The 24,392-nt window shown below is 55.9% G+C and overlaps 1 protein-coding gene across 9 annotated transcripts in view; it reads right to left on the bottom strand.

Moving 5' to 3' along the window:
- Positions 1–9,781: 9,781 nt before the first annotated feature.
- Dis3l2 (DIS3 like 3'-5' exoribonuclease 2) overlaps positions 9,782–24,392 on the bottom strand; it is a 336,218-nt gene continuing 321,607 nt past the window's right edge. For all 9 annotated transcript variants that reach the window (XM_015481549.2, XM_048808736.1, XM_015481548.2 and 6 more), the window contains 7 exons: positions 16,116–16,299; positions 15,337–15,423; positions 12,778–12,925; positions 12,358–12,488; positions 12,116–12,220; positions 10,857–10,958; positions 9,782–10,287 (listed from right to left, as the gene is read on the bottom strand). In XM_015481549.2, the coding sequence (XP_015337035.1) occupies positions 10,129–10,287; positions 10,857–10,958; positions 12,116–12,220; positions 12,358–12,488; positions 12,778–12,925; positions 15,337–15,423; positions 16,116–16,299 (916 nt within the window). In that variant the 3' untranslated portion in view covers positions 9,782–10,128. The remainder of the gene's footprint in view (positions 10,288–10,856; positions 10,959–12,115; positions 12,221–12,357; positions 12,489–12,777; positions 12,926–15,336; positions 15,424–16,115; positions 16,300–24,392) is intronic.

Raw genomic sequence — 24,392 nt, 5'->3', positions numbered from 1 at the left:
GGGGAAGCAGGCAGGGGGGAGGCTGGGGGACATGGGGTCCAGGCGTGGGGGATGTGCAGCCCCACCTGTGTGGCGTGGAGCGGATGAGCTGGGACACCTGCTGCACGTAGTCTGTGGCCAGCAGCACCACCTCCTCGTCCTCTGAGAAGTCCTCCTGGAAGATCTGGTCCAGCAGCCACTTCCACCGCAGCTGGGGGCACAGGGTGGGGACCACAGAGGACAAGGGGCAGGGATGGTGACAGGAAGACCAGGAGTCCAGCTCTATAGAAAGCCTCATCCATCCCTGGGGAGGGCGATCACAGAGTCCCAGATTCAGCCCCTACACCTGCCTGCACACAAGGTCTCGGCCACACTCAGGTGGGGATGGATTGTCTGCAGCTGTCCCAGGGTCACCTTGTTGTACATATTGCCCGGATTCACCAGAGGCCATCACACTGACAGTGATCTTGGATGGAGACCAGACTTGACCCAGCCCTGCCATGCTCCTGCCCCAGCCCCAGCAGCCTCCAGCTGCTCCAGCTGCAGGATCTCCTGGGCCTTCTGCTCCACAGCATCTGTCCCCAACAGGCTGAGCAAACGCTCCAGGAACACCCTGTCCACAGCCAGGATCTGCACAGGACAGGGGCCTCCTCAAGCTGGGGACAGGCTTAGCCTGAGTTCATGTCGACACCCCCAATACCTGTGTGTCTTTGGTACCTAAACTCTCCAAGTCTCGGGGGCCTGGTGTGGTCAGTATTGCAGGGGGCCAGAGGAGGCCATGCCCTTGATACTGGGACCACCAGAGGGACAGAGGGTAAATACTCTCCTGGCTTAGCAGCAGACCTCCAGAGGCTGTGTGCCACCCTTAACCAATGTCAGCTTTGTTTTGTGAGGTCAGGGTGCCCTGTATGTGTCCTCTTGAATAGTAGCAGTAATTCAACTTTGGCATGGGAAATGCTCGTGTTGAGAGCCATTCGAGCCAGCTAACACCCCCACACTGCAGGGAACCAATCAAATGAGCTCCCTCCTTGGGTTCAGGGGGCCAGCCTGGTGCCTTCTGCATAGCGGCCTCCCTTCCTAAAAGCTCAGATGACCCCATTTCATTGTCATCATTGTCGGGTCAAAAGATCCCAGTGTCCGGCAACCTCCTGCCTTTGGAACAAAGAGGGCAGTCTTGGAATGTCTGGAGGCCTGTCACTGAGGAAGAGGCTTATTCCTTCTCCCATTCCTGAAGGCCTGTGTGGCAGGGCCTTGCCCTGGCCCACTCCACCCACCAGGGGATGCAGGTGTCCCCTTCCCCAGAAGGTGCCAGGTTCCTGGAGTAGGGACAGGAGGGAGAGTGTCCTATCACCAAGCAGGAGACCCCCACACTCTCCCCATACAGTTCCTGGGGAGGGGCCTCAGGGGACTCTCCAGCCCCTCTGCAGCAATGAGCGAGGGCATTGGCATCTCAGCCTGTGAGACTCTGGGGGCCCAGGAGTGGGCCTGGCAAAGGGACACTTAGCTACGTGGCCCTGAGCCTGGAGTTGGCTGTTCTTGGCAACCTTGCCAAGGTGGCCGGAGCCAGGTCTCCCCTTGCCCAGCTGGGGTGGTGGTGGTGGTGGTGGCAGGGACAGCTGGGTGGTTCTACCAAGCTGTGGCTCAAAGTCCTAGGAGGTGATGGGTGGACATTGGAACTCTGGGCTGAAGGGCTTGGGGGCAGGAGGAGCGCTGAGTGAAGGCCAAGCCCCCGCTCCTGTATTCAATAATTTCGCTTTGATTTGGTATAAGAGCTGGAGGACAATTTTATTCCAATTTCACCCTCATTAGTCTGAAAACCTATTAAGGCGAAATATGCTAAAGGAGAGTTTTTGTTTCGTGTTCTACTTTGCATCTCAAATCTGGCTGCCTTTTCAATACTTGCTTGGCTAACTGCTTTCCTAACGGGACAGTGTACAATTTATGAACATTAAAAAACACAACAGTTCATGAACCTGGTTGAGGAAATCTACTTATCTAAGTAAAATAAACTATTTAAATGAATCTTACTCCTTATAAGTTTATATTCGAAAAAAATAAGTTTATACTCCTTATAAGTTTATATTCGAATATAAGTTTATATTTGAAAAAAATAAACAATGAATGCCATAAAAGGCATAAAAAGAGACGGTTCGAAGAGATTATCTAATAATAAGGTTTAAATTCATAACCTAAACTCAGTTATGAGCAGATTCAGACTCATCACTCCAAGTACAGAACATACTCCACAGCCCCCCTTCCTCTAGAATCTTCTTTTCCTACTCTTTTAGGTAGGGATAAACCCAGGGCTTCTTCCACACTGAGCATCTGCTTTACCACTGAGCTGTGACCCAGTTCCAGAACCTTCTTAATTTTTGTGAAGTGTATCACCATCCTTTTCCCATCCCTCAGGGCTGAATTTCTTTCTTTTTTCCCTCCTGGTCCTGGGGATCAAACTCAGGGCCTCACAAGTGCCAAGAAAGTACTCTACCCCTGAGCCACACCCCAGCCTCAGAGCTGAAATCAATCCTTTCCATCCCCACCCTAAATCTAATTAGCCTCTGAAATCTGTGATTTCAAGCCATGAATGCCCAGGACTGTGGCATGGTCCCCACACGCTGCCCACTGCTGGGCCAGCAGCCTCATCTGCAGTGCTGCCCTCCCAGGCCTGATGATGGTCCCCTCGCCCTGAGCCCCCACCTCCCACCCCAAGCCTCTGCTTAGACACAGGAGCCTGCAGGTTCCACTGAGGGAACCAGTATTTGTCGCCACCAAGACTGCCTATTTTATTTAATTTGTTTTGTTTTTGTGGCACTGGGCATTGAACCCAGGGGCACTCTACCACTGAGCTGAATCTGTAGACCTTTACATTTCATTTTGAGACAGGTTCTCACTAAGACTTTCCCAGGCTGGTCTTGAACTTGAGATCCTCCTGGCTCAGCCTCCGGAGTCACTGGGATTACAGACATGCACCTCCGTGCTAGGCTTTGCTACCTGTGTCTTTAAGTAGAAGACCTTAGGCAGCATTCTAACCGAATGGGAATACTAGGTTCCTGTCAGCAGGAATTTTATGTTAGTTACTAATGGACTGTTTAATATACCTTTTGCTGAATGTACAAAAAGCCTTTTAAACCAATTGTAGATCCATTTCTGCTAAGGATAAATAGCTTTTTTTAAACTTTCAGTTTTATTTTAATCCACGTTATGCATGGATGTAAAGTATCAAGGAGATCTGCACAATTTGTTGAAACCAAACCAGAGAGAGCATTTCCCGGTCCCCTTCCCGCCTTTTCCCCAGAGGCGACCACTTTCCCTGTTGGCTTATTTTGATATTTACCACTGTTTCTGAATAACAGATGTCTTCATTTCTCAATCTTAAGTCATATCTCTTGATACCTTCTATTGACATTGTGTTATTGATCATGTAATGAACTATCCAACACAGCCTCACACAAGTCATTTTCTGTCACAAACCTGCCAATGGCAGGGTGTTATGGGGACTGTGTCTGCTCCATGAGGTCACCACTGGGGTGGCTTTCCCCCAAGACAGCTGTCAGGAGGCTGGGAGGAGGGCTCCTCTCCCTGCGGGCCTCTGGATTTGCTCAGCTTCCTCACAGCATGGCCGGAGTAGATGCTCCTAGCCTCTTAAGACCTTGGCCTGAAACTAGTGCGTCATGTTAGCCATACCCGAGCCTGTCCAGATTCGAGGAGAAAGACATACAACTGTTTGGTTTTGAAACAGGGTCTCACTGTGTGGCCCTGGCGGGCCTCAAACTCCTGGGCTCAAGTGACCCTCCTACCTTAGCCTCTTCAGTAACTGGGATTATAGGCGGCCAGTGGGGCCCCATTTCTTGACAGCAGGTAGCAGGGCGGGACACATGACTTCTCTCTGCGCTGACTCTTCACCAACCGCAGCACCCTGCACGACCCCTTTCGCATCCCGCCACCCTCCCTTCAGTGGTGACGAGGACTGAGGACTATGCAGATGTACAGGGAGCTGGGAGGAATGACTTTCTTTCTTGCAGTTTTATTTCCCCTGAAGCCAGTCATTTTCTTTCTTCTTTCTTCTTTTTGGGACTGGGGATTGAACCTAGGGGTGCTTAACCACTGAGCCACACCACCAGCCCTTATTTTTGAGACAGGATCTCATTAAGTTGCTGAGGCTGGCCTTGAACTTGCCATCCTCCTGCCTCAGCCTCCTGAGTTGCTGGATTACAGGCGTGTACCCAGAAGTAATTTTCTTATTGTTACGTGTGAATCAGTTTCCATGTGCTTCATGTCATCTAATCCTAGATGGTTCTTCTGATGGGACCGGCTTTCCAGTCCCCTCACTCTCTGGGTGTCCTGGCTGGATCTTCCAGCCCGGATGCCCTGCCCTCGCAGTGCAGGAAGGGCCTCCTTCAAATGGGCCTGAGCTCTTTGCCACCATGGTCTGGGCTGGGAGCCACTCCTGTTTTCCTTTTCCTTGGTCTGTGCCCTAACTTGTAGAGCCACATCCTTCCTGAGAAGCAGGCATGGGCCACACACTGGGAACTTGCATTTTTTAAAGTGTTTCTAAGCTGGGGTGGGGCTCAGTGATAGGGCCCTTGCCTGGCATGCATGAGGCCCTGGGGCCAATCCCCAGCACTGAGGAAAAAAAAAAAAAAAGTTCTACTCTGACACTTAGATTTTCCCACTCTAACCCCAAGAGCCCTCATTTGTCCAGCATATTTCCTAGAGAACTCCATTTTTTCGTGATGGTGCGCTCATCTCTTTGAGGATATCAAGGATAATTTCGTTATCTGGCACTTTCTTTTCTCTCCCAGCATGGTCTGTGTTATGGTTTAGACATGAGATGTACCTTAAAACCTCGCGTGAGAAACAATGCAAGAAAGTATGGAGATGAAATGATTGCGTAATGGGGGCCTTAACCCAGTCAGTGCATTAATCCTCTGATAGGGATTAACTGGTGGTAACTATGGACAGGTCGGTCACTGTGGGTGTGCCTTTGGGGTCTATATTTTGTCCCTGTGAGTGTAGTTCTGTTTCTTTGTGGCCATGTCCTACCACTTTCCTCTGCCACACTCTTCTGCCATGTTTTGCCTCACTTTGGGCCCAGAGCTATGGGGTTGGCCGTCTACAGACTGAGGCTTCTGAACTTGCTCAGATTGTTCTTGTCCAGTCTTTTGGTGGCAGTGATGGAAAAGCTGACTAAAACAGTCTGTTTTCTCCTCACAGCTTTTCTGTATTTGAAGGTTTCCCTTGGAGGAGTGTCATCCTTGATGGGCTTATTTGTACTATGGGAGGGGACAAAGCCAGAGGAAGCTCCAAGTACCTGAGAGGCGCTTAGGGACAGACATTCCCTGGGGCGTGAACTGCAGGGTCCCTTAGTTAGGGAACCCCAGATGCGGGGACATCTTTTTCCTCTGAGGGTGGAGGGAGTCCCTGGTAGGACACTTTCACTCTCCTGCCTGGCTGCCAGTGAGAAACTGATATGACTGCACTTTTGAAAATAAATAAATAAATGACAGCAGCTTCTACCTCAAGGCCTGTCCTAAGGAAGGGGGCATGACCCTTGTCCTTGGAAAAACCCACAGAGCCTTTTTAGGCACATACCCACCCTGCTGAGTTGATCTCACCGCAGGTGAGATCTGCAGTGCCAGGTGACCCTGACTCAGTTAGGCTAGATGAGGACCCATAGCAACCCCCTAGCAACCTCCAATCAGCATGAGACAGGGAAAATACCTGGGAAGCCAGATGACCCCCCAGTAGTTTATGGTGGTTGATAACATGTTGGGAAACCATGTACTTTAGCACGTACTCCCCTCGTGGCTTAAAACAATCAGTTCAAAGGAATCCCCCACTTGTACTAACCAATCACCCGGACCCAACTTGTTCCCACCGGTGAGTGTGCTAATCAATATTAAGAGTTGTTTGACTTTCCTGCCAGTGTGAAATGATTTGCTGTGTGATGTTGTGACACACAGAGTATCCCCAAAACCTATAAAATCTCACTGAACAAAGGAGCGGGACTCACTCCCTGGGGCCGCTGCGTTGGGAACGGTTGTGAGTCCAGACTCAAGCTTGCAATAAAGACTCTGTGTGATTGCATCGGATTTGGCTCCTGGAGGTCTACTGGGGTCCCACGAATCTGGCATTTCACCAGTGTCCTCAGGGCTGATTGGGCAGGGGGCAGTAGTGGTCTCAGCATCTCTTGGGCACATGTATACAGGCCTGCTGGCCCCAGAGACCCTGAGGTTTACCAGTCCAGTGATCTATTTTTGCCAGTGTCAGGTGGGTAGTTGCCAGGCTCTGCAGGAGGGTTGGCCTACACTGGCAACACTTGTTGCTTCCCAGAGGGACCCATTGCCAGGGTTCTGCGGCACAACTGGGGCTGACTCTCCGCGGCTGGCTTCCTCCAGTCACCTGCTCTCCATTTCCTGGCTTCCAAAGGGCAGTCTTTCCCCTCCTCCCTTCAGCCCCTGCCTTTCCCCCCCTTCTTTCTTCTTCTTGCAGTCCCAGGGTCCTGCACACGTGAGGCAAATGCTCTACCACTGAGCTATATCCCCAGTCCCCCTTTTAAATATGAGACAGGGTCTCACTAAATTTCCCAGACTCGGTCTTGAACTTATGATCCTCCTGACTCAGCCCCCCAGGTGACTGGGATTACAGTTGTGCACCATTGTACCTGGTTTCCCACTCCCCTTTGGGGTAAATACTTTATAATAAGCCTTTCTGTCCTTGGGAGACTCTGGGGTGTTGAGAGCCACAGCCGGGTTGGAACGGCACCTGGATTTTGCCAGAAGGAGTGGTTGAGAAGTAACGCCAGCGAGCCATTATGATGATGATAATTAAGTGAAGCTGTGTATAATTATTAAGATAATGACTGATTGCTGTAACTGGATGATGCTAAATTGAAACAAGCTGTGTGTTCAGTTGTGTATATGGACCTCTTCTGTCCTGCAGTGGGGAGGCTCCTGCTGCCTCGGGTGCCCGCTATTTTTGAGTTCTTGCGGAGTTCCCATTGGGTTCGGGCAATAAAGTAGTTCCTGTTTGAACCTACAAGTGGCTCGTGACCCCAGTTATTTGTGCCCAGCCAGACTGCGGCACTGGGGAGGTGGTGGGAGCAGGTGTTTATTATTCACACTCTCCGTAATGACCTTCAGCCAGGGAGATCTGGCCCCAGCCACAGCCCCGGCCCGGGCCCTGGCTCCAGGCTCCCCTCATCTGAAATGCTCTCTCCTCAGATGTCTAAGTTCACTTCACTCCTGGTTGGAAGCACTCTGGTCCCTGCAGGCCTGGCCTGGTGTCCTCTGGCCTGCTCCTGCTGCACACCCTGGGCTCCCCACCCTCCCTGAGCATCCACTTGTGCTGTGGTACCCACATTGTCTCCCGAAACTTTCCTGACCGGCCGCGAGCCTCAGCCCTCCTCCCTCTTTTGCTGAAGGCCCCTCAGTAGTGTTGGGGACCCTATCCTTGGCAGCTCGGTCTCCACTCCCCGTGGGCTCTCCCAGCCGCACTGTCCTCATGCCGTCAGCTGTCGGGTGCTCCTCTGCCTCTGGCCAGCTGAACTTGCCCTTCTCTGTTCTGGATTGCCACAGCCCTCCTCCTCAGCCTCCCTCCTCCTCAGCCATTTGCTCCTGCGCCCTGCTTTGTGGTCAGAGCAGCTGTTAGGGGCACCTGGCACTGTGCTGGCACCTGCTTCTCCCACGCTATGTCCTGCTCTGCCTTCAAAGCAGGGTGCCCAGGGGCAGGCCACAGGGCAGGCCTGCTCCATGCTGGGCCATCACAGTTCTTCTTTTTAAATACCTTTATTTTATTTATTTTTATGTGGTGCTGAGGATCGAACCCAGGGCCTTGCACACGTGAGGCGAGCGCTCTACCAGTGAGCCACAACCCCAGCCCCCACAGTTCTTTTTTGAGGTCACTGCTCAGTGAGGGTGTGGGCCCCTTTATGGGAGGCCAACTACAACCTCATATGGCCTCTGCTCCCTCAGCCAAGCCAGGTCCACGGCGTGTGCCTTCTCTATTGGGTCCAGGAGGCTGGCAGCGACCCATCACAGCTGGAACTACACTCACCTTCGAGCTTTGCCAGTCCCTGGTCATCTAGGGGGATTATTTGTGGCGGGCTCTCTCCCATGGTGACCTTAGGAGGCCCCTTGAGAAAAAGGGCCTCCTTCTGAGTCCAGGCTTTGGCCTGCACCAGCACACGGGTGCTTTGGGACAGCTGAAAGAATGAGATTTTGGATCAGGTTTTGTCTTGTCACTGTGAAACAACCCTTGGAAGGGGCTGTCCCCTCATGGGACCTAAGGACATCTGGCCCACCAATGCACTACGCTAGATTGATCACTGATGTTTGTTGGATGAGGGAGACACAGGACTCGGCTTCCGTGCAGGGACAAGGCTGAGCCATTTGCTGTGAGCCCAAGAGGCAGTGGGGTGGGTGGAGGCCTGGCACCTGAGCCTGGTCCCTGGCTGGGTGCAGTTGGCTGCTCCAGCTCAGGCAGAGACCAGTTCCCTTGTGGGTATGGTTCCTGTTCCTATCTAACAGGGCAGGGGCTCCAGCTGCCATCATGTCCTGGGCAGCAGAGTGAGGCGAGACTGTGGGGAGATTTGCACCCAGCATCTGCCCCAAGCGGGTGATCTGACTACCCTTCCCTGGGCAGTGAGGGGAGGTGTCAGGTCTGAGCATGTGCTGGAGGGTGCAGTGTGAGGGGATGGGACATGGCAGGAATGTCACCTTTCATGGTCTGGCTGCCTGGACTGGGGAAGTACCCAGAAGCCTTCTAACTCAAGTACCAGACCCTCCCCTATCCCTCCTTCCAGATATGTGGTTCCAGGAGGAGACTCGGGGGATGGGGCAGAGAGGTGACATCCTCTGGGTGGCAGGGGAACTGGAGGGCAGGAATGATGACGTGTCTTTGGTCTTTCTGGCAGCCGGCCCAGGCCGATGGCGGAAGCACAGTGGCACCCAGACCGTCAAAGTGTCCTGTTACTGCGAAACATTCTTACCAGGGACCTATTGAAATTTTCTTTGAAGAAAATTCACTGTACCAAGATCTAAGAGCCTGCTAACCGACACCTCAGGGGACAGTGTGGCGGAAGAGGGGCCTGGGTCACCATGTTTTCACCCTAGCTCTGACAGCCCCACGAGGCCAATAGGTACTCTCCAGTCCATACGTGGGAGCAGGCCAGCTCTGGGAGAGGGTTGCTTCATGGCCCAGCTCTGCCACTGGGTCCCAGAGGGTGGGGGATGAGTGGGAGCTCAGGATGCAGGGCAGGGGATGAGGCCAGGCAGGGCCAGCAGGACCCACTCCTCTTCCTGGCTGGGAAGGCTGATTGAGGACCCTCCTCTCCTCCAGCAGGCCCAGCCTCACTCTGTCCCCACATTCTCTGGGCACCGCCAGGGCACAGGATTGGGACTGGAGGTGCTGAGGCACCGAATCACTTCCAGGGTGTGACTTAGGCCACTTGGGACTCTGGTCTAGGAATGGGGGGAGGGCTGTCACAGGACCCACATCCCTGTGGATACATGGGGCCCATGGCAGACAGGAAATGGTGGGGGCAGGTCTGGACACGGCCACATGGCGGGGTGACGGGTGGCTCACTGTCATGCATACTAATTACATCTCTCATCAGCCAGATGAGGCCCTGGCATCAATCTGCCATGCAGCCAGCTCTGAATCACCCCAGGACTGTCAGGGGTTATCAGAGCTGGTGGCCCCAGCTCAGCTGTGGGGGTGGATCCTGAGCAGAGTCCCTTGCCCTGGGTGCAGAGGGCCCCTGCTGCCCACTTCTCCACGGACCTCACACGCCACACAGCACTGCACACTTGATTTTATTCCATGACACTGATTTGCTGAAAACCCCCATTTCCTGGGCAGGGGAGGGCAGTGGGTGGCCTGGCAGAAGCGGGCTGGCCTCTCAGGAAGGCTGGAGCCCTCTTTGCTTGAGGAAGTGCCATCCAGGCCTCAGCCTTCCATCCAGCCTTGCCCTCTCCCCTCCAGTCCATCATTTAAAAACTGAGCTGCAAAAATAAAATAAACTGAAAAAATAAAAACAAACCCCTGAGATGTTAAAAACCAAATTAAAAATTCCCTTTGGTGTCAAAAGGTCCTATTCCTAAAAGCCAGTGGGGTGGGGCTGGCTCGGGCCAGGCTCAGGGCTGGCATTCAGTCTTCCAGTGCACCATGGGACTCCTCCTCCTCTTCCTCGTCCTCCTCCAGGGCCAGGGAGCCCTCGGGGCCCGGCTGCTTCAGGATGGCACTGTACTTGAGAACTGCAGCCTCCGCCTGCAGGACCACCTCCACCAGGCTGAAGATGGTGATGACCTGTGGCGGAATCCAGTAAGCGGGGACAGAGAGGGGCCTGTGGCCAAAACCCAGCTCCACCACTGTGTCCAGCTGGCCATGGAGGCCCACTCCCTCAGCCTCTGAAACTCCTGTTACCCCTGTAAACAGCTGCTCAAGGCCTCAGCCACGGGGTTGAGGGACAACCAGGAGCCAGGCAGCCCTGTGAACCTCGCTGATGCGCAGTGAGTGCTCCCGAGGGTCAGGGCAGACAGACAAGCTAGCTGGACTGGCCTTGGAGTGACAGCTGCTCTACATGAACATGGGTGTTAAGGTCCCCAGCTCCATCAGATTCTCAAAGGGGACCCCACAAGTTAAAAATTCCTGCTTCAGAGAGACAGAGAGCTGCCCAGAGGTGTCTCCAAGTAAGGGTCAGGAGGCCAACTGAGCCCTGGGTGTGGCAGGGGCCTTGGCATGGAGGCCTGAAGCCCCACCTGGAGCCTGCAGTGCTAGGGAGGGCAGGGGGAAGATGAGGGCACAGGGGACACCTAGGAGGCAGGAGAGGGCCCACTGCGACCTGCGGGGCAGAGGGAATATGATGGGGCTCTGACCTGCCGTGCTGGCTCCTGTTCAGGGTCCTTGGGTTCCCAGATGAGCGTGAGTTCGGGTTTCTTGCCCACCTTCTGGAAGTGGTAGGATCGTAGGGCCAGCGCCTGGGGGTGCACATGCCAGCACCTCAGGCCTTGGGCTCTGGGTGCCACCTCCTGACCTTTAACCCCGGAAGGCCCCGTTGCGTGGAGGTGGCCCTTTGTCCTGACCCACCTCTGACTGACTGGTCATGAGGAAGCTCCCTGCCCTGCTGCCCACCCCACTGCTGGTTTTTTGACCTGAAGCAGGGGCCACCCCGTCCCTGGCCTCTTACTTCCAGCCAGCTTCAGGGAGACCCAGCCAGTTCACCTTTGGTTGACTCAGCACCTGAGGGTGACCAAGAGCCAAGGGATGGCTGGGGGTGGATGAGGCAGGTGGGCCATGCTGCTGGCTCTGCCTGTGGACTGCGCCCCCTGCTGGCGCGGGGTCTGGTAGCACAGGCTGAGGGCGGACAACAGCAGAGCTGACCTAGGTCTGAACTTCGGTCCTGCTCAGAGAACTTTGGTCCTGCTCAGTGAACTTCAGCACCAGCGCCCTGATTACTTCCAGCTGGACTCTGCTCATGCTCTATGTTTATTAATGCTAGTCCATTCCACGCTGTATGCCAGACTCCCCCAGGCACTTAGGACGTTAGGAGATTCAACCCAGGACAGGAGCCAGGTGCTCAGCACAGAGCCAGCTAGAGCCTGGCCCCTCGGCTAGCATCAGGACAGGGACCAAGACCCCTGGGGGAGCCAAGGCACCTGTCCTTCCTGGACCATCCTCTGGCCTTTCCTTTCTATGTTTCTACAAAACCATCCCCAGGCACACATACTCTGCCACCCTGGGCTTGTTCTCTGAGCGCCTAGGTCTCGGGGACGGGGCCCAGCCTGACCCTTGGCCTGGAGTCCCATCCCAGTTGAGCCTAGCTGAGTGTCTTGTAAAGGTCTATCAGTAGGGCTAGGGCTTGGGGTCGGAGCTCTGGACTCTGCTACCATGTGCCCCAGCTGAGGGGACAATGGGACCCGACAGCCCGTGTCCCTCCAGCGTGGATGGCGACAGCAGGAACCTGAGTTTGTGTTCTTATCTCCACATTCGTGAGTCTACCAATGGCTGCTCTAGGCCAGGGACATTCAGATGAACCCCCGCAGTGAAGTGGAAACAGGCAAGGGGAAAAGGCCAGGAGCATGGTGCTAGGTCCCCAGGGGACACCTGCCTCCCTGCTCAAGCCGGCCACACTCACATTGCAGTAGATGCGCTTCTGTACCCCGTAGCGCAGCACCAGGACGTCAAAGGCTTGGTTCAAGACGCCCATCACCATGGCTTCTGACTCCAGAGGGCCACTCTCCTGTGGGGATAGTGCTCCAGCATAGCACCCTCCCAGGGAGGGCCTACACGGTCACACCTCGAAGACTTCCAGGGAGGAGGCAGCCAAGAGTGGAGGTAGGGCAGAGGGAGGGGAAGCTGTCAGGCTGGTGGACTCACCTTGACCAGGACAGCAAAGAAGAGGCTGGCGCTGAGCTCCTGCACGCGCTTAGAGGCCATGCGGCGGTCATTGCAATGGTCAGCCTGCTTCTGCAGGGCATGGGGCTCCACTTCCGGCTGCTCCCTGTAGCCTGGGAAGAGGGTGCATGAACCATGCTGGGTGACAGACAGCATGGGGCCCTAGCCCAGGCATGAGCTGGGGCTGGCAGAGGCAGGGGCCCTGGAGCTGCCCCACTGCAGTCCCCCAGCACCTGTGCAGAGGGAGAGCATCTAGGCCCAGGATCCCCTGTACCCAGGCTGTTTGTCCCTCTGAGGCTCCATGGTCACAGAAGTGTGGCCTCCCAGCACTGGGCCCTCCTCACTCTGGGGTGGCAGCCCTTAGCCGCACAGGCCTGCCTGGGCCCCAAGCTGTACCCTCACCCAGCGCAGCGGCCAGCAGGCGGTGCACCACGACGTCAGCGAAGCGGCGGATGGGAGAGGTGAAGTGTGTGTAGAGAGGCACGTTGAGGGCGTAGTGCCGGAACTGCGCCTGGTCCTGCAGCACCCCTGAGCAGAAGTAGAGCGCCATCTGGGGGAGGGGGCGGGTCTCAGTGTTGGCTGGGCCAGGAGGGTACTGACATCAGAGTCTGGCCCCAGGCGCTTGGCACAGTAAAGTGACAGGCAGCAGGCAGGTGAGTGGAGTAAGACTATGTTGAGGCCACTTTGCATAAAGGACCCCAGGGGCTGCCACAAAGTTGGGCAGAGCTCGGGTACGCCCAGGCCCCTATCCTGCTCAGAAGCTGGCTTCCTCCCAGGCTGCCCAGACTGGCTCCACCTCTGGTGGGAATGGGGTGCTGGGAACCCTCAGGACACTGGGTGGCCTCTTCCCATCAGGGTCCTGTGGCCGCCAGGTCAACTGGGCAGGAGCTCAGCCTCCTTAGGGCCCGTGGCTGCTGAGTTCCTGCCAGGAACAATGAGAGGAGGGTGGTCCCTTCCCTGGATGTCTATGGGGCTGCCACCGAGTCAGGACAAAGGGGGAGAGGAAAGCCTGTGGCCACACTTGCCCAGGGCTGCAGACTTGTCTTCTGGAGGCAAAAGCAGAAGCTGAGGGGAGCAGAAGCGTGTCTCTGCTGGAGGATACAAGTCCAAGGTGCTGTCTCCCGGACGGGCCTGCAGGGGATTCTGCGGCTTGTGGTTGGGTCAACCTCAAGCACTCTGGTCTTCATCCCTGCCCAGTTGAGGGCCACACTTGCACCCTGGCACCCCTGTGCCCTACAATGCCCCACCCCACAGCAGCCAAGGGGACAGTTTTCCAGCCTACTATCCTGAGCCTCCATGGGGCCAAGACAGAGATCAGAGTTCTAAAGGCAGAGATTTGATCTGGGGCACAGGAAGCACCCTGAACCTTCTTTTGGGCCCCAACACAGCCTGACTGGATCCTGGACACAGCCCCTTTGCTGCCTGGGAGCAAGTGACCAGGTTCCTTGTCTGAGACTCTAAGTCATAGCCGCCTGTGCTGGCCCCCCTGCCTGCTCCCTCCCCATTGCTCACACATACACCCTCCTGTGCACTTGGCCAATGGACAGCAGGCTCCGGTTACTCTGAGCTCAAGGGCCCTGGAATCCAGGGCACAGCTGGCGGTGACCTGCTGGGCTCCCTAACTCTGCTTCCCTTCCAGCACCTGCTGGGCTCTGGGTTATGTCCGGGGCAAGTCGCTGGGGGAGGTGAGCGCAGCCTCCAATCCAAGCCATGTCTGGCCTTTGTTCTCAGTGGTGGCCCAGTTCCACAAACTGGGGTGAAGAGGACAAAGGGCCCTGGCTCCCTCCTGGCTGGTGGAGGTGTCTCTGGGTAGGGTGGGATGGGAGGGGACCACCAGCTATCTCCAGGGCAGCCCTGGTGTCCTACGACAGCAGTTTACTTAGGACCCAGCCTCCCCCACCCCCTTCATGCTTGCTGGTGCTATTCCCTCTGCCTTGTCCCCTGTCCCTGCCCTGGTTCATGGGGCTGGGAGAGTGGAATACCGCAGACCCTTCTTCACTCCCTGACATTATATCCCTGGGTGGAGGTGGCTTCTGAGGTCATTGGCAGGCAAAGCCAGGAGAATCTAGTCTTTTCCAGTGACTCTGGGAGGGGAATCTGTCATGGAGTTCCAGTTGGCTTGATCTTGGAGTGGACAGTTTCTAGAGGCTGGCCCAGGGGCTGCTGTGTCTTCTTGGCCAAGCTGAAAGTGTTGGGGGGGTACCATGCACAGTTCCTTTTTGCTGCCGGGGAGCCTGGTGGGGGACAGACACTTGGGACTGGGGGCAAGGGAAGGGCAGCCAGGTCCAAGTGACTCTACTCCAAGCAGAGCTATGAGGTTCAGGAAATCAGCTGCAAGTAGCGGAGGCCATCTGACTCTGGGGAACAGACTGAATCTGCTGGTGGCTGGGTCCAGAAAACTGGCCTGTGACTGCTTAGGGCAGGGCTGGGGCCCAGAGCTGTCCCCATAGCATTTGCAGCTCCTGTTGATCTGACAGACTACTGGGATGGCCTCTGTTCCCAGGATGCTTGGGCCCTGCAGGGGCTGAAGCACAGTCTGGAGGGTAGTAACAGGCTGCCAGGAGCCAGCCCACCTGTCTACCTCAAAGGCAGCCACCTGCCTGCAGACACCAGCCCAGGCCCACGGCTGACTGTGCTTCTCCTGATGAGCTCTCTACTGGTTGGGTGCTGAGACCTTTTCTCCCTCTGGAGTCCCCAGCCAGTCTCCGTCTGGAGCAGCTCCTGAGCACTGGAGCACACCGTCCTGCACACACAGCACAGGCTAGTCACCTGTCCCACATGTTGCCTAGCCATCCTCCCCTCCCCCAAGGAGTGTTCCTCAGTGCCACCCTGGTCCTTGCCTGCTCCAGCAGGTGTCCAGAGCAGAGCAGGAATGCTGGTGGCTATGTATGCACATGGAGATCACCGGTCAGGGCTGTGGATGTTCCTGAGAATGGGGACAGAGGCCAGGTCCCTCCTTACCTGCATGGGCCGGGAGTACATGTTGGTAAGCACCTCCTTCCGGGCCAGCGAGTACTTGTCATCTCCAAATATTTTGGTCAGACTTTTCTAGAAGCGAAGCCCAGAAACCTGTGTGAGTGTGGTTAGGCTCGGGGAGAGGTTCTAGGCCCATCACTGTCGACCATCTGGGAGGAAGCTGGCCATGGGCCCAGACCTGCTATGCTGGGTGCGGGAGGTGTGGCCCATCACCTTTGGCCCACATGGGGCCTGAGATTAGCCCTTCCATGTTTAGGTGGCTGGCCTGACAGACTGATGCCCAGCTCTCTGACCTAAAGTACCTCTCTGCCTCCCCTAGGCTTGGGGCCTGGGTGAGAAGTCTCCCTCCTATGGGAGCAGAGCCAGAGCTTGGGTTCCTCAGCCCCCTGATGCTTAGCTCCAGGTAGGGAGCACCTGAAATCGCCTCCTATAAGGAACACTCCTTGACTTCCAATAATCCCAGGCTTCCATACTGTAAGCCTTTTGGTCCAAGACCAGTCCAGTCTGGCCCCAGGACCCTGGCCCACAGCTAATACTTGATTGGCCTTCCTTGGCCGGGTCCTGGTGAGGGACCCATGTCATCAGGGTCTCTGTGACTCAGGTCTTTTCACCAAGTCCTCCCTCCCCACTGTGGGGAAGGAGGCCATGGTGGAAGTAGAGACCACCTGAAGGGGAAGGGGCCATGGTGGAAGTAGAGACCACCTTACCTGCCTTCTAGACCTCCCTCCTCTTTCCTCCCGCCACCCAGTCTGCTGAGCACTCACGTTGAGGGCCCCCGCAGAGCTGGCATCCATGGACAGCCCCATCTGGTCACAGAATTCAACCAGGTCATTGAGCATCTTCATCTGCGGGGGAGGGTGCCGGCGCAGCAGGGCCTGCTCGGGGAAGGCGCGGTAGACCTTGTGGGCCACTGCCATGTTGGCCAGGAGCATGAACTCCTCCACGAGCCTGTGAGAAGGGAGGACTGGAGGGCCCTGGAGACTGGCGGTGTTCCGCCTGGCTCTCCAGCACCCTCAGGTCCGGTGTGAGAGGACCTTCCCACTACCCGGTCAATGGGATCCTCCAAGTCCTTTGTCTTTCCTCCCCTGGCTCACACCCATCTCCGAGTGTGGAAGCTTCCAGGAAGGTGGCTCAGATGATTCTGGTGCCAGGGCATCTGCATGGGGAAAGCCTGCTTCCTTGGAGAGGTGAGGGTCTGCTGGGGCCTTGCCCAGCTTAGGGGAGACTCTCTCTTCCCTGCCTTCCCCAGGCTTTTGTCAAAGCCCAGGTTTCTCCCACCATGGCAGGAGGGGTCAGTGAGGAAGTTCTGCAGGCCTGGCAGCGGCCGGAGGACTGGGATGAGCCCCCTTCCTGGAGGAGAGGGTAGTGTTGTGGGGTCAGCCTCATCATATGGCCTTGTTCTTGGAAAGAAAAGCAGGGGCTCTCATGACAGAGAAGGGGCAGGGAGTGCTCCAGCAGATGGGGCCTGGGGCAGCCCAGGCCCAGGGTGGAGGCTCTGCCCACTGGCACACCTGGCCCCTCTATCAAGAGGTCCTTGGAGTAGAGTGGGGAGAACCACTGCTTAGCTGTGACTGTAAGGTCAGGCCTCACTGGCCCTTCCGCTGTAGGAGACCAGTGCATGGAATAAGCAGCTTCTGTGCTACCCCTGAGTTACAGCCACAGCTTTTCAAGTGGCCGCTTACTCCCAGCCTCCGATATGTCCTTGTGCCCTTTAGTGCCTGCCGAAACCCGTGCATTCAAGCACCTTCTCTGACCACCAAGTTTCCTGAAATGTGGTTTGAATCCTGGTTCTCCCACACTTTTGCTGTGTGACCCTGAACCAGCCACAGACCCTCCCAATCCTCTTCCTCAAACGCATATCAGGGCTGGTGCCAGCAACTGACCATAGGCTTGCGTGAAGGCGGATGGCGGAACAGGGGTGTCCACAGCTGTCCCTCAGACACAGCTGCGCTCTCCTCCCCCCACGCCTGCCACCCCAGTGGCCAACATGCCCTGTGGTCCTCTTCCCTGCCTGGCCCCTTCCCAAACCTTCCCAGAAGGCCAGGCCCAATTCCTCTCCATCCCTCCTGGGCCAGTTACTGATCCAGTACCATTAGACTCTTCTTGCTTGGTTTCTATACCTAGACTTTGACTTTGTCCACCCAGTTCCTGCTGGGAAGCATCTCCTGTAATCTACAGTCTGCTCTCAGTCAGGCCAGCACTGCCCACAGGCTTCATGTGCTCACATTCGTTCATTCATGCGCTTGTCCATTCAACGGACATTGCTATGGTGAGCCAGGCACAGTTCCAGACTTTCCTCCCATGCAGTCTCAGAATCCTATGGGCACCCAGTCTGTTCCTTGGATGAAGAGGAGACACCTGCAACCTCAGGGCTGACCCTGGGCTGCATTTCATGAGCAAGGCCGGTAGGTGGCAGCATGGCCCTATAGCAGGGCTGTGGTAAGACTGCTGGCGGGCAGGCAGGGACAAGGAGCAGGGCTGTGCTGGGTGGCCCATGCCTCACACCACAGGTCAAAGATCCCCTCTGGGCAGAGTCAGCCTCTTGCTTCCAGTTCCTGCTTCATCTCTCTCAGTCTCAAGTAAGGACAAGGATAAGAATAGGAGGGAAGGGACAGGGAACAGAGTGGGCTCCTGCCAGGGGCCCCAGACAGTGACAACAGACTCCAGGGGATCTGCTTCTCCAGTGAATCCACTACTTTTCCTCCCTGGACCCCAGCACAGTTCCACAAGTCACCTGAGGCCTGTATAGAAACAAGTATACGTGGCCTGGGTGTGGCAGCACATGATTGTAATCCCAGCTATTTAGGAGGCCAAGGAAAGAGGATCCCAAGTTTGAGGCCGGCCTCTGCAACTCAATGAGACCCTGCCTCAAAATAAAAGACTAGGAGTAGAGCACCCCTGGGTTCAATCCTCGGTACCACAGAGGGAGGGAGGGAGGGGGAAAGGGAGAGGGAGAGGGGGAGAGAGGATAGAAAAGAAACAAGAACATACTGACTAACTCTGACAATAATCTGGTAAAAACTCTGGATGCAGAGGTTGACCTTGGACAGGTCCCTTGGTGTCTCTGGCCTCCATTTCCTTTGGAGTCCCACCTTTCCTCCCTGTCGTCCTCCCTGTGGCTGGGAATCAAGACAGCAGCCTGTGGACTCTCTTCAAGACAGACTGATGATGTCAAACATTAGCCTCAAACACCACTGTCACCAGCAGGGAGCTGGCACAGCAGTAAGTCCAAATTCCCTGGGTGTCGATAAGGCTCATTAGTGTTCTAGGGAAGCTGCAAGGACCATTTCCCCAAAGCCTGTCCTTAAGATCCTCCTCATGCCTGAAGGTGGGGAGAGGAGGAGTGGAGAGAACAGGTGAGCCTGTGCATACGGGCAGGCAGGGGACGGGAAGGTGGTCGGTCTTAGCAGCGCCAGGGATTTAAGAATCCTGGTTCTCCCACACTTATGCTGTGTGACCCTGAACTGGGCAAAGCCCCCAGCAGCCAGAGGTCTTCTGAGTTCAAGATTCCCTGTGAAAAATGGGGTCAGGCACCTCAGGATGCAAAAGTGGTCTGGGAAGCACAAGACGGGTAGGCATCCCTGCTCTCATCTGGGGGCAGCAAAGACACCCTTCCCTGGGGTCAACAGTCCATCCCCAGTCAATTCAAACAGTGGCCAGCAGGGGGCATCCACCATCTTCCTTCCTAGGACCTGGGACGTGGCAGGAGAAGCTTAGAACCCAGTAACTCTCAGGCAGGAAAGAGCCTCAGAGTTTAGAAACTACAGCCCTGTGGTGCAAGGTCCAGAGGTTGAGCCCTGAGGGGCTCCCAATCACTGTTTCTTCCTGAGCCAAAGCTGGTTCTGAGAGCGAGGTGGGCAAACGGGCTCTGAAGAAGCACAGGGTGGCTGAGGGGCCTCCGACAGCAGAACCCTCTCATCCGATCTGATCAGGCTCCTGGGGTGCAGTGCTGCAGGCACAAACCAGCAGCCGAGACTCAAACCAGGCCCCAAGAACATGCTGCAGGGACGCGGCCTGTGGACTGACAAGGATAAGAATAGTCCTGCCTAGACCTTACCCCCTGCTCTGGGCACCTGTCCTCAGTTATAAGCCACCTCCTCCCCCAGTGACAGCATGGCACAGGCATGAGATCATCAGCCTGCTGGGGAGGGGGAGCTGGAACTCAGCAACTGCCTGACAACTGCTCTAAATAGGGGCTCAGGAATGGCTGTCAGCCAGGATCACCTTCCAGAACAGCAAGCCAAGCCCTCAGAGATGGGGCCTCGGTCCCAGGCCTGGCATCTGCTGAACATCTGGAGCCCGCCACCACTGGGGCCCCACGACTCTGGAGGTCTGCGGCAGTGCTGTGCTGTGACAGGCGGCTGCCGGCCAGGAAGGCCAGGGACGCCAGTTTGCAAACTCCTCAGCCCTCACTCTGGGCATCCCCTACCTGTGCCCTGGGCCTGCAGGGCCTGGAATGGAAGGAAAGGGGTAAGCGGGAGGGAGCAGGTGTAAGGCTTCTCATCCCAGGAAGCAGCTAAGCAAGGCCCTCATCCCTGATGGCAGACAGTGCATAAGGGACGCACCCCTCCACACAGCGAAGGCGGCTCCCGTCTAGAACGGCGTCTCCCAAGTGTACAGTGACAAAAGTATAAGCGCAAATGAATACGAAATGCTGGGGGTTTGCTTTGTTTGTTTGTTTATCTTTACTAAGGCCACTCCTTTGCCTTTAAGAAGTGAATGTGCTCGTATGATAACGTTAGAAGAGGGAGACGTCATGTCTCAAAGGAGGACATTTGGGCAGTGTCTAACAGGGGTCAGAGAGCAGCTAGTTGAGATGTGAACTAAAACATCTGCCCCTTCTGAGGAAGACAGCCATCTCAACCAGGCAGGGGTAAAAAGGACAAGCGCATGGCCCTAAATAAATATCACTTTATCACTACACATATTATGATGTGACAGTCTGGGTGCCACAACTCTGGGATTTGGGTTAGATTTCTAGAAGACTCTCCTGCTCTCCCACTACCATGCTGCCACCATCCTTGTTCTAGGTGGCCACCTTCTCCCAACTAGCCTCCCCGCTCCTAGTCATGCCCTGCTCGTGTTCCCTCTTCACACCAAGCCTGGTCACATTCCTGTCCTAGCTAAGCCCCCAGCAGCTCCCACTGTCCCTGCTGTAGTTCCTCCTCTTGGGAAAAGCATGTTGTAGGCCCCGAGGGCTTCTACGTTCTTGACTGCCCCTTCTCCTCGTCCCCTACCTGTCTCCAGCTGTCCCGAATTCTTATGCCCTTTTTGTTTTTGTCCTTTTGCCCTGTCGTTTCCAAAGCCTGGAACCCTAGGCCACACTCCCCCATCGCTTTTTCTTGGGTATCACTCACTGGGAGGGCAGTGCTCCCTGGATATTCCCTTTGTCCTCATCATGGCACCTGGCTTTTGTGACTGCGATAACCTCTTGGTCATGGGCCACATGCTGTATGCTCCAAGGATGGAGCACTCCAGGCTGCAGCTCAGGAGTCAGGAGCGCTGGGTCCCTGTCACCACTGCCTTCCTACCTGGGCATGCAGCTCTCCCTACAAAACACTCGCCCCAGCTATGCTGATACCAGTGCCCTGCCTGAGTCAACTTCCAAAGCTGGCCAGGAGGAGGCCACACTGTCTCCTGCTCTTGCTTCCCCACTTCCTGAACAAGATGGTGGCATGTTATTTAAACAGCCAGAGTTGGTAGGCCTGACCCTGCAGTTATTTCTTTGCTTTCTTAACTTCTGAGTGGCAGCCTCACTCTGCCCTGGGTACCACCTGGCCGCCCCCCCCACATTATATGCTCCTGTTGCCCTGGGAACTTAATGTACCAACAGAAAAACGATCGGTTTCAAATGCACTACTCCCTAAGCAGTAGTTTTCATGCCTCCAGGGCCCACTGCCTCAGTGGCACTGTGACCCCAGAATTCATCCACTAGAAAGTGCGACAATGAGCAAAACACTGATTCCAAGAGGTGACAGAGGAAGGAAATGTTTTACATGAAGGATGAAACAACAAAGGAATGGGGGTGGGGTGGGGGAGCACTAGGCCAGTTTAGGAAATAAGGAATGGAGGCCAAATTGTGCCTGGGTGGAGACCTGACCCTGGCCTCTGGTCCTCCTTTGGGGGCCAAGGAGGCTGCTGAACAAAGGGGGCCATTTCAAAGAACGATGCAGGGGTGGTCAGGGGCAGGACAGAGAAAGGCAAGGCAGCTGGGATGGAGGCTGAGGGCCCGATGCTGAAGCAGAATCAGGCAGCAGGAAGTGGGCCAGGGCCAAGAGCTGGCGCTACACAAGGGGCACCCTGGGCCCAGGCAGCTGGAGGAGAGCACAGAGGCAGTGGCCCTGACCAGAGGGACGCAAGGTGAGCTGTTTTCAGGCAAATGTGGAGAGGCTGAGGAAGGGCAGGGAAGGTCACTGGAGCTGCCAAGAAGGAAGCCTCCAAGATGGTGAAGCTGGGGAGCGGTTCAGGAAACAAAGGCAGGTGGCAGAAGCAGGAGCAAGGCTCTCAAGAGCAAGCCGAAGGTGCCCTCAGGGCAGAGGGCTGCGGGTGAGAGCCTTCAGGAGCCCCCCAGCACCTGGGTGAGGCCACCAGGAGGAGAGAGGAGCCGATCCTGGTGTCTCCCTTCAGTGTGAGGAGGCCCTCCAGGGTTTGGGTGTGCTAAGCAAGGCCGTGTACAGCACCCACACCTCTCTGCTCCTACCACAGTCCCTACAGGAGGGTCGTCCCATGTCAGCTGTTTCCATATAGCACCCTGAAGGGCTTTTTACTGATACCCATGCTTCAGTGGCCAGGAGAGGAAGGGCCTTGCCCAGGGCCACAGTCAGTCAGGAGCAGAATGGGTAACCTGGTGTGAGTTTGGAACTGTCAGATTTATACCCATTAGGCCAACTATCATGGCCTCGGGTCAGGGCCATCTCCTTGGGCAGATGTGGGGTACAGGTAGGCATGGTTCAGACTCAGGACAGCTCTGTCTCTCAGCTGGCTCTTTTCCTCTCCTGGAGCTCAGTGGCTTGAGACAAGCAGAGGGAGGCTGGCACTCACTCCTGGGTCTGTCCCCAGGTGTAGGCACAGAAGCAGTTCCCACCTTCCTGACTCAGCCTGCTCCAGTCTTGCCCTCAGACCTCAGATACTCTGCACTTGGCCTCTCAAGAATGTCCATTTTACCGGCTGAAGCAGATGAGGAGCACCCTTGCCCCTTCCATTCGTGGAATAGACAGCGTAGATTTGGAAGTGACCTGGAGCTAACCCAGGCCAGGACTGAGTGGCATGGCTATTGCCCAAATCAGAAAATATATCCATTTTCAAAGACCAAAACCAAGAGTGAGACAGGAGTTGCCTCTTCTGCCCTCAGCCACCAGGGCACTTGTCACTCTGTGGGAGTCTCATGCTAATGGAATTAGGCCACTCACAGAGATTGTTCAATTAGCTTTTGGTGAAAACTGCTAACTTGGAGACTTGATAGGAATCGCTCCCAGCCAGTTTCAATTCATTTCTTCTGAAGACCACATTTTCCCCACTTGGGTGCATCCTCGCTGTGGGCTTGGGAGCCCTCAGGCTCCTCCACGGCTGTGAAAGCAGCTGCTGGGCCTCTCACAGGCTGTGCACCCGAGCATAGCCCCTTCTCCAGGGCTGGGAGCCTGCAGGGGCAGAGGCAGTGGCCACCTCACAGCAGACCTACCGCTCTCCTAGTGGCCCCAAATTGAGTTTATGTGGCGGAAAACTACAAGGGAGTGGGGTGTGATGGGAAGGCAGTGGTCTGATCAGCATGGAATTGAGGGCTGCTGGGGATGGGAAACTTTAAAAGATCTTTGCTGCTGTTCCCTCCCAGGCCAGGCCAGGGTGGAGCTGGTGGCCTGGGGTCTGGAAAGTGGAGGCCTAGAGAGGGAGCTGCAGGCAGTGTGGCTGGGGGCTGGAGGGAGGGCACCTCAGGAGGGAAGGCCACAGGCAGACTGCCATGGGAGCCCATTACAGCTGGGCCATGCACCCTGCTGCAAGCCTCTGGGCAGAGTGACCCACGTCACAGCTCGGGCCTCTCACTGACCTCTCTCTTCTTGGGCTTGCTGCAACCTGCTGAACGTTTTGGACATTCCCGTGAAACCACAGGGAAATGAATGGGGCCTAGTTCCCAGGCATGGAAAAGCCCAGAGGAGCAGGCCTCTGGAGCCAGACACAACAGGCCCCGTGGGTGAGGCCAGAGCCAGGTTTCCTCTTTGGTGAGGCGTAGCCCACTCCAGGGCCTTTCTATAGGTCCAGCAGGCGGGGCCTGCTGCAACAAGGCACGTTTCAACCACTTGTTTTTCTAGCTCAAAAGGAAGTCTCCGGAGGTTAGGCATCCAAGTAAGGGTCTAGGGTCTTGCCAAAGGGAGGCCCAGTGGCTGTGGTAGGGAGGGGAGAGGGCTTGCCCCAGCAGTTGACAGTGCAGGAAAGTTCTTTGTCAGCATAAAGCTAGCCACTAAGCAGTGCTCTTCCCAAGGCTCGGCTCTGCTCATGGAGGCACGGGGCAGGCCTGCATACGGGCAGCAGCCCTGGCCCCTAAGCAGAACCAGGTGGCAGTGTGTGCTGTGCGGCCTTACAGAGGGGGGCAATTAGGGTTTGTTGGCTCCTTTATGGTGTTGACACATATGCCTTTCTCCAGTCCAGCTGCTGCCCAACTGGAACTGGAACCGCTGTCCAGAGGAGGTGTGGCTAAGGCACACAGAAGCCAGCCACCTTGGGGGAGCTAGGGAGCCACTGCAGTGCCCCCAACAGCTTTACAGCCCCGCTGAGACTCCCAGCCAGGAGTCTTTCATGTCCCAACAGTGGGAGCTGGCTCTGTAGCCCTGGACCAGGCACAGAGCTTGGACCAGTATACTGGCTTCAGAAGGGGGTGACTTGGAGTTTTTTTTTTTTTTTTTTTTTCAGTGCTAGGGATGGAACCCAGGGCCTCGTGTATGCTGGGCAAATGCTCCATTATTGAGCCATACCCCCAGCTCTGACTCTGATTTTAAAACTAGCCTTTGGGCACTAAGACATTCAAGGGAGAGGGGTGTTCTGCGATGCTA

The sequence above is a fragment of the Marmota marmota genome, unplaced genomic scaffold, assembly GCF_001458135.2.
Source record: "Marmota marmota marmota unplaced genomic scaffold, marMar, whole genome shotgun sequence".
Taxonomy (NCBI): domain Eukaryota; kingdom Metazoa; phylum Chordata; class Mammalia; order Rodentia; family Sciuridae; genus Marmota; species Marmota marmota.
Note: the sequence above shows the minus strand (reverse complement) of the source record. Positions and strands in the feature narration are given on the sequence as shown.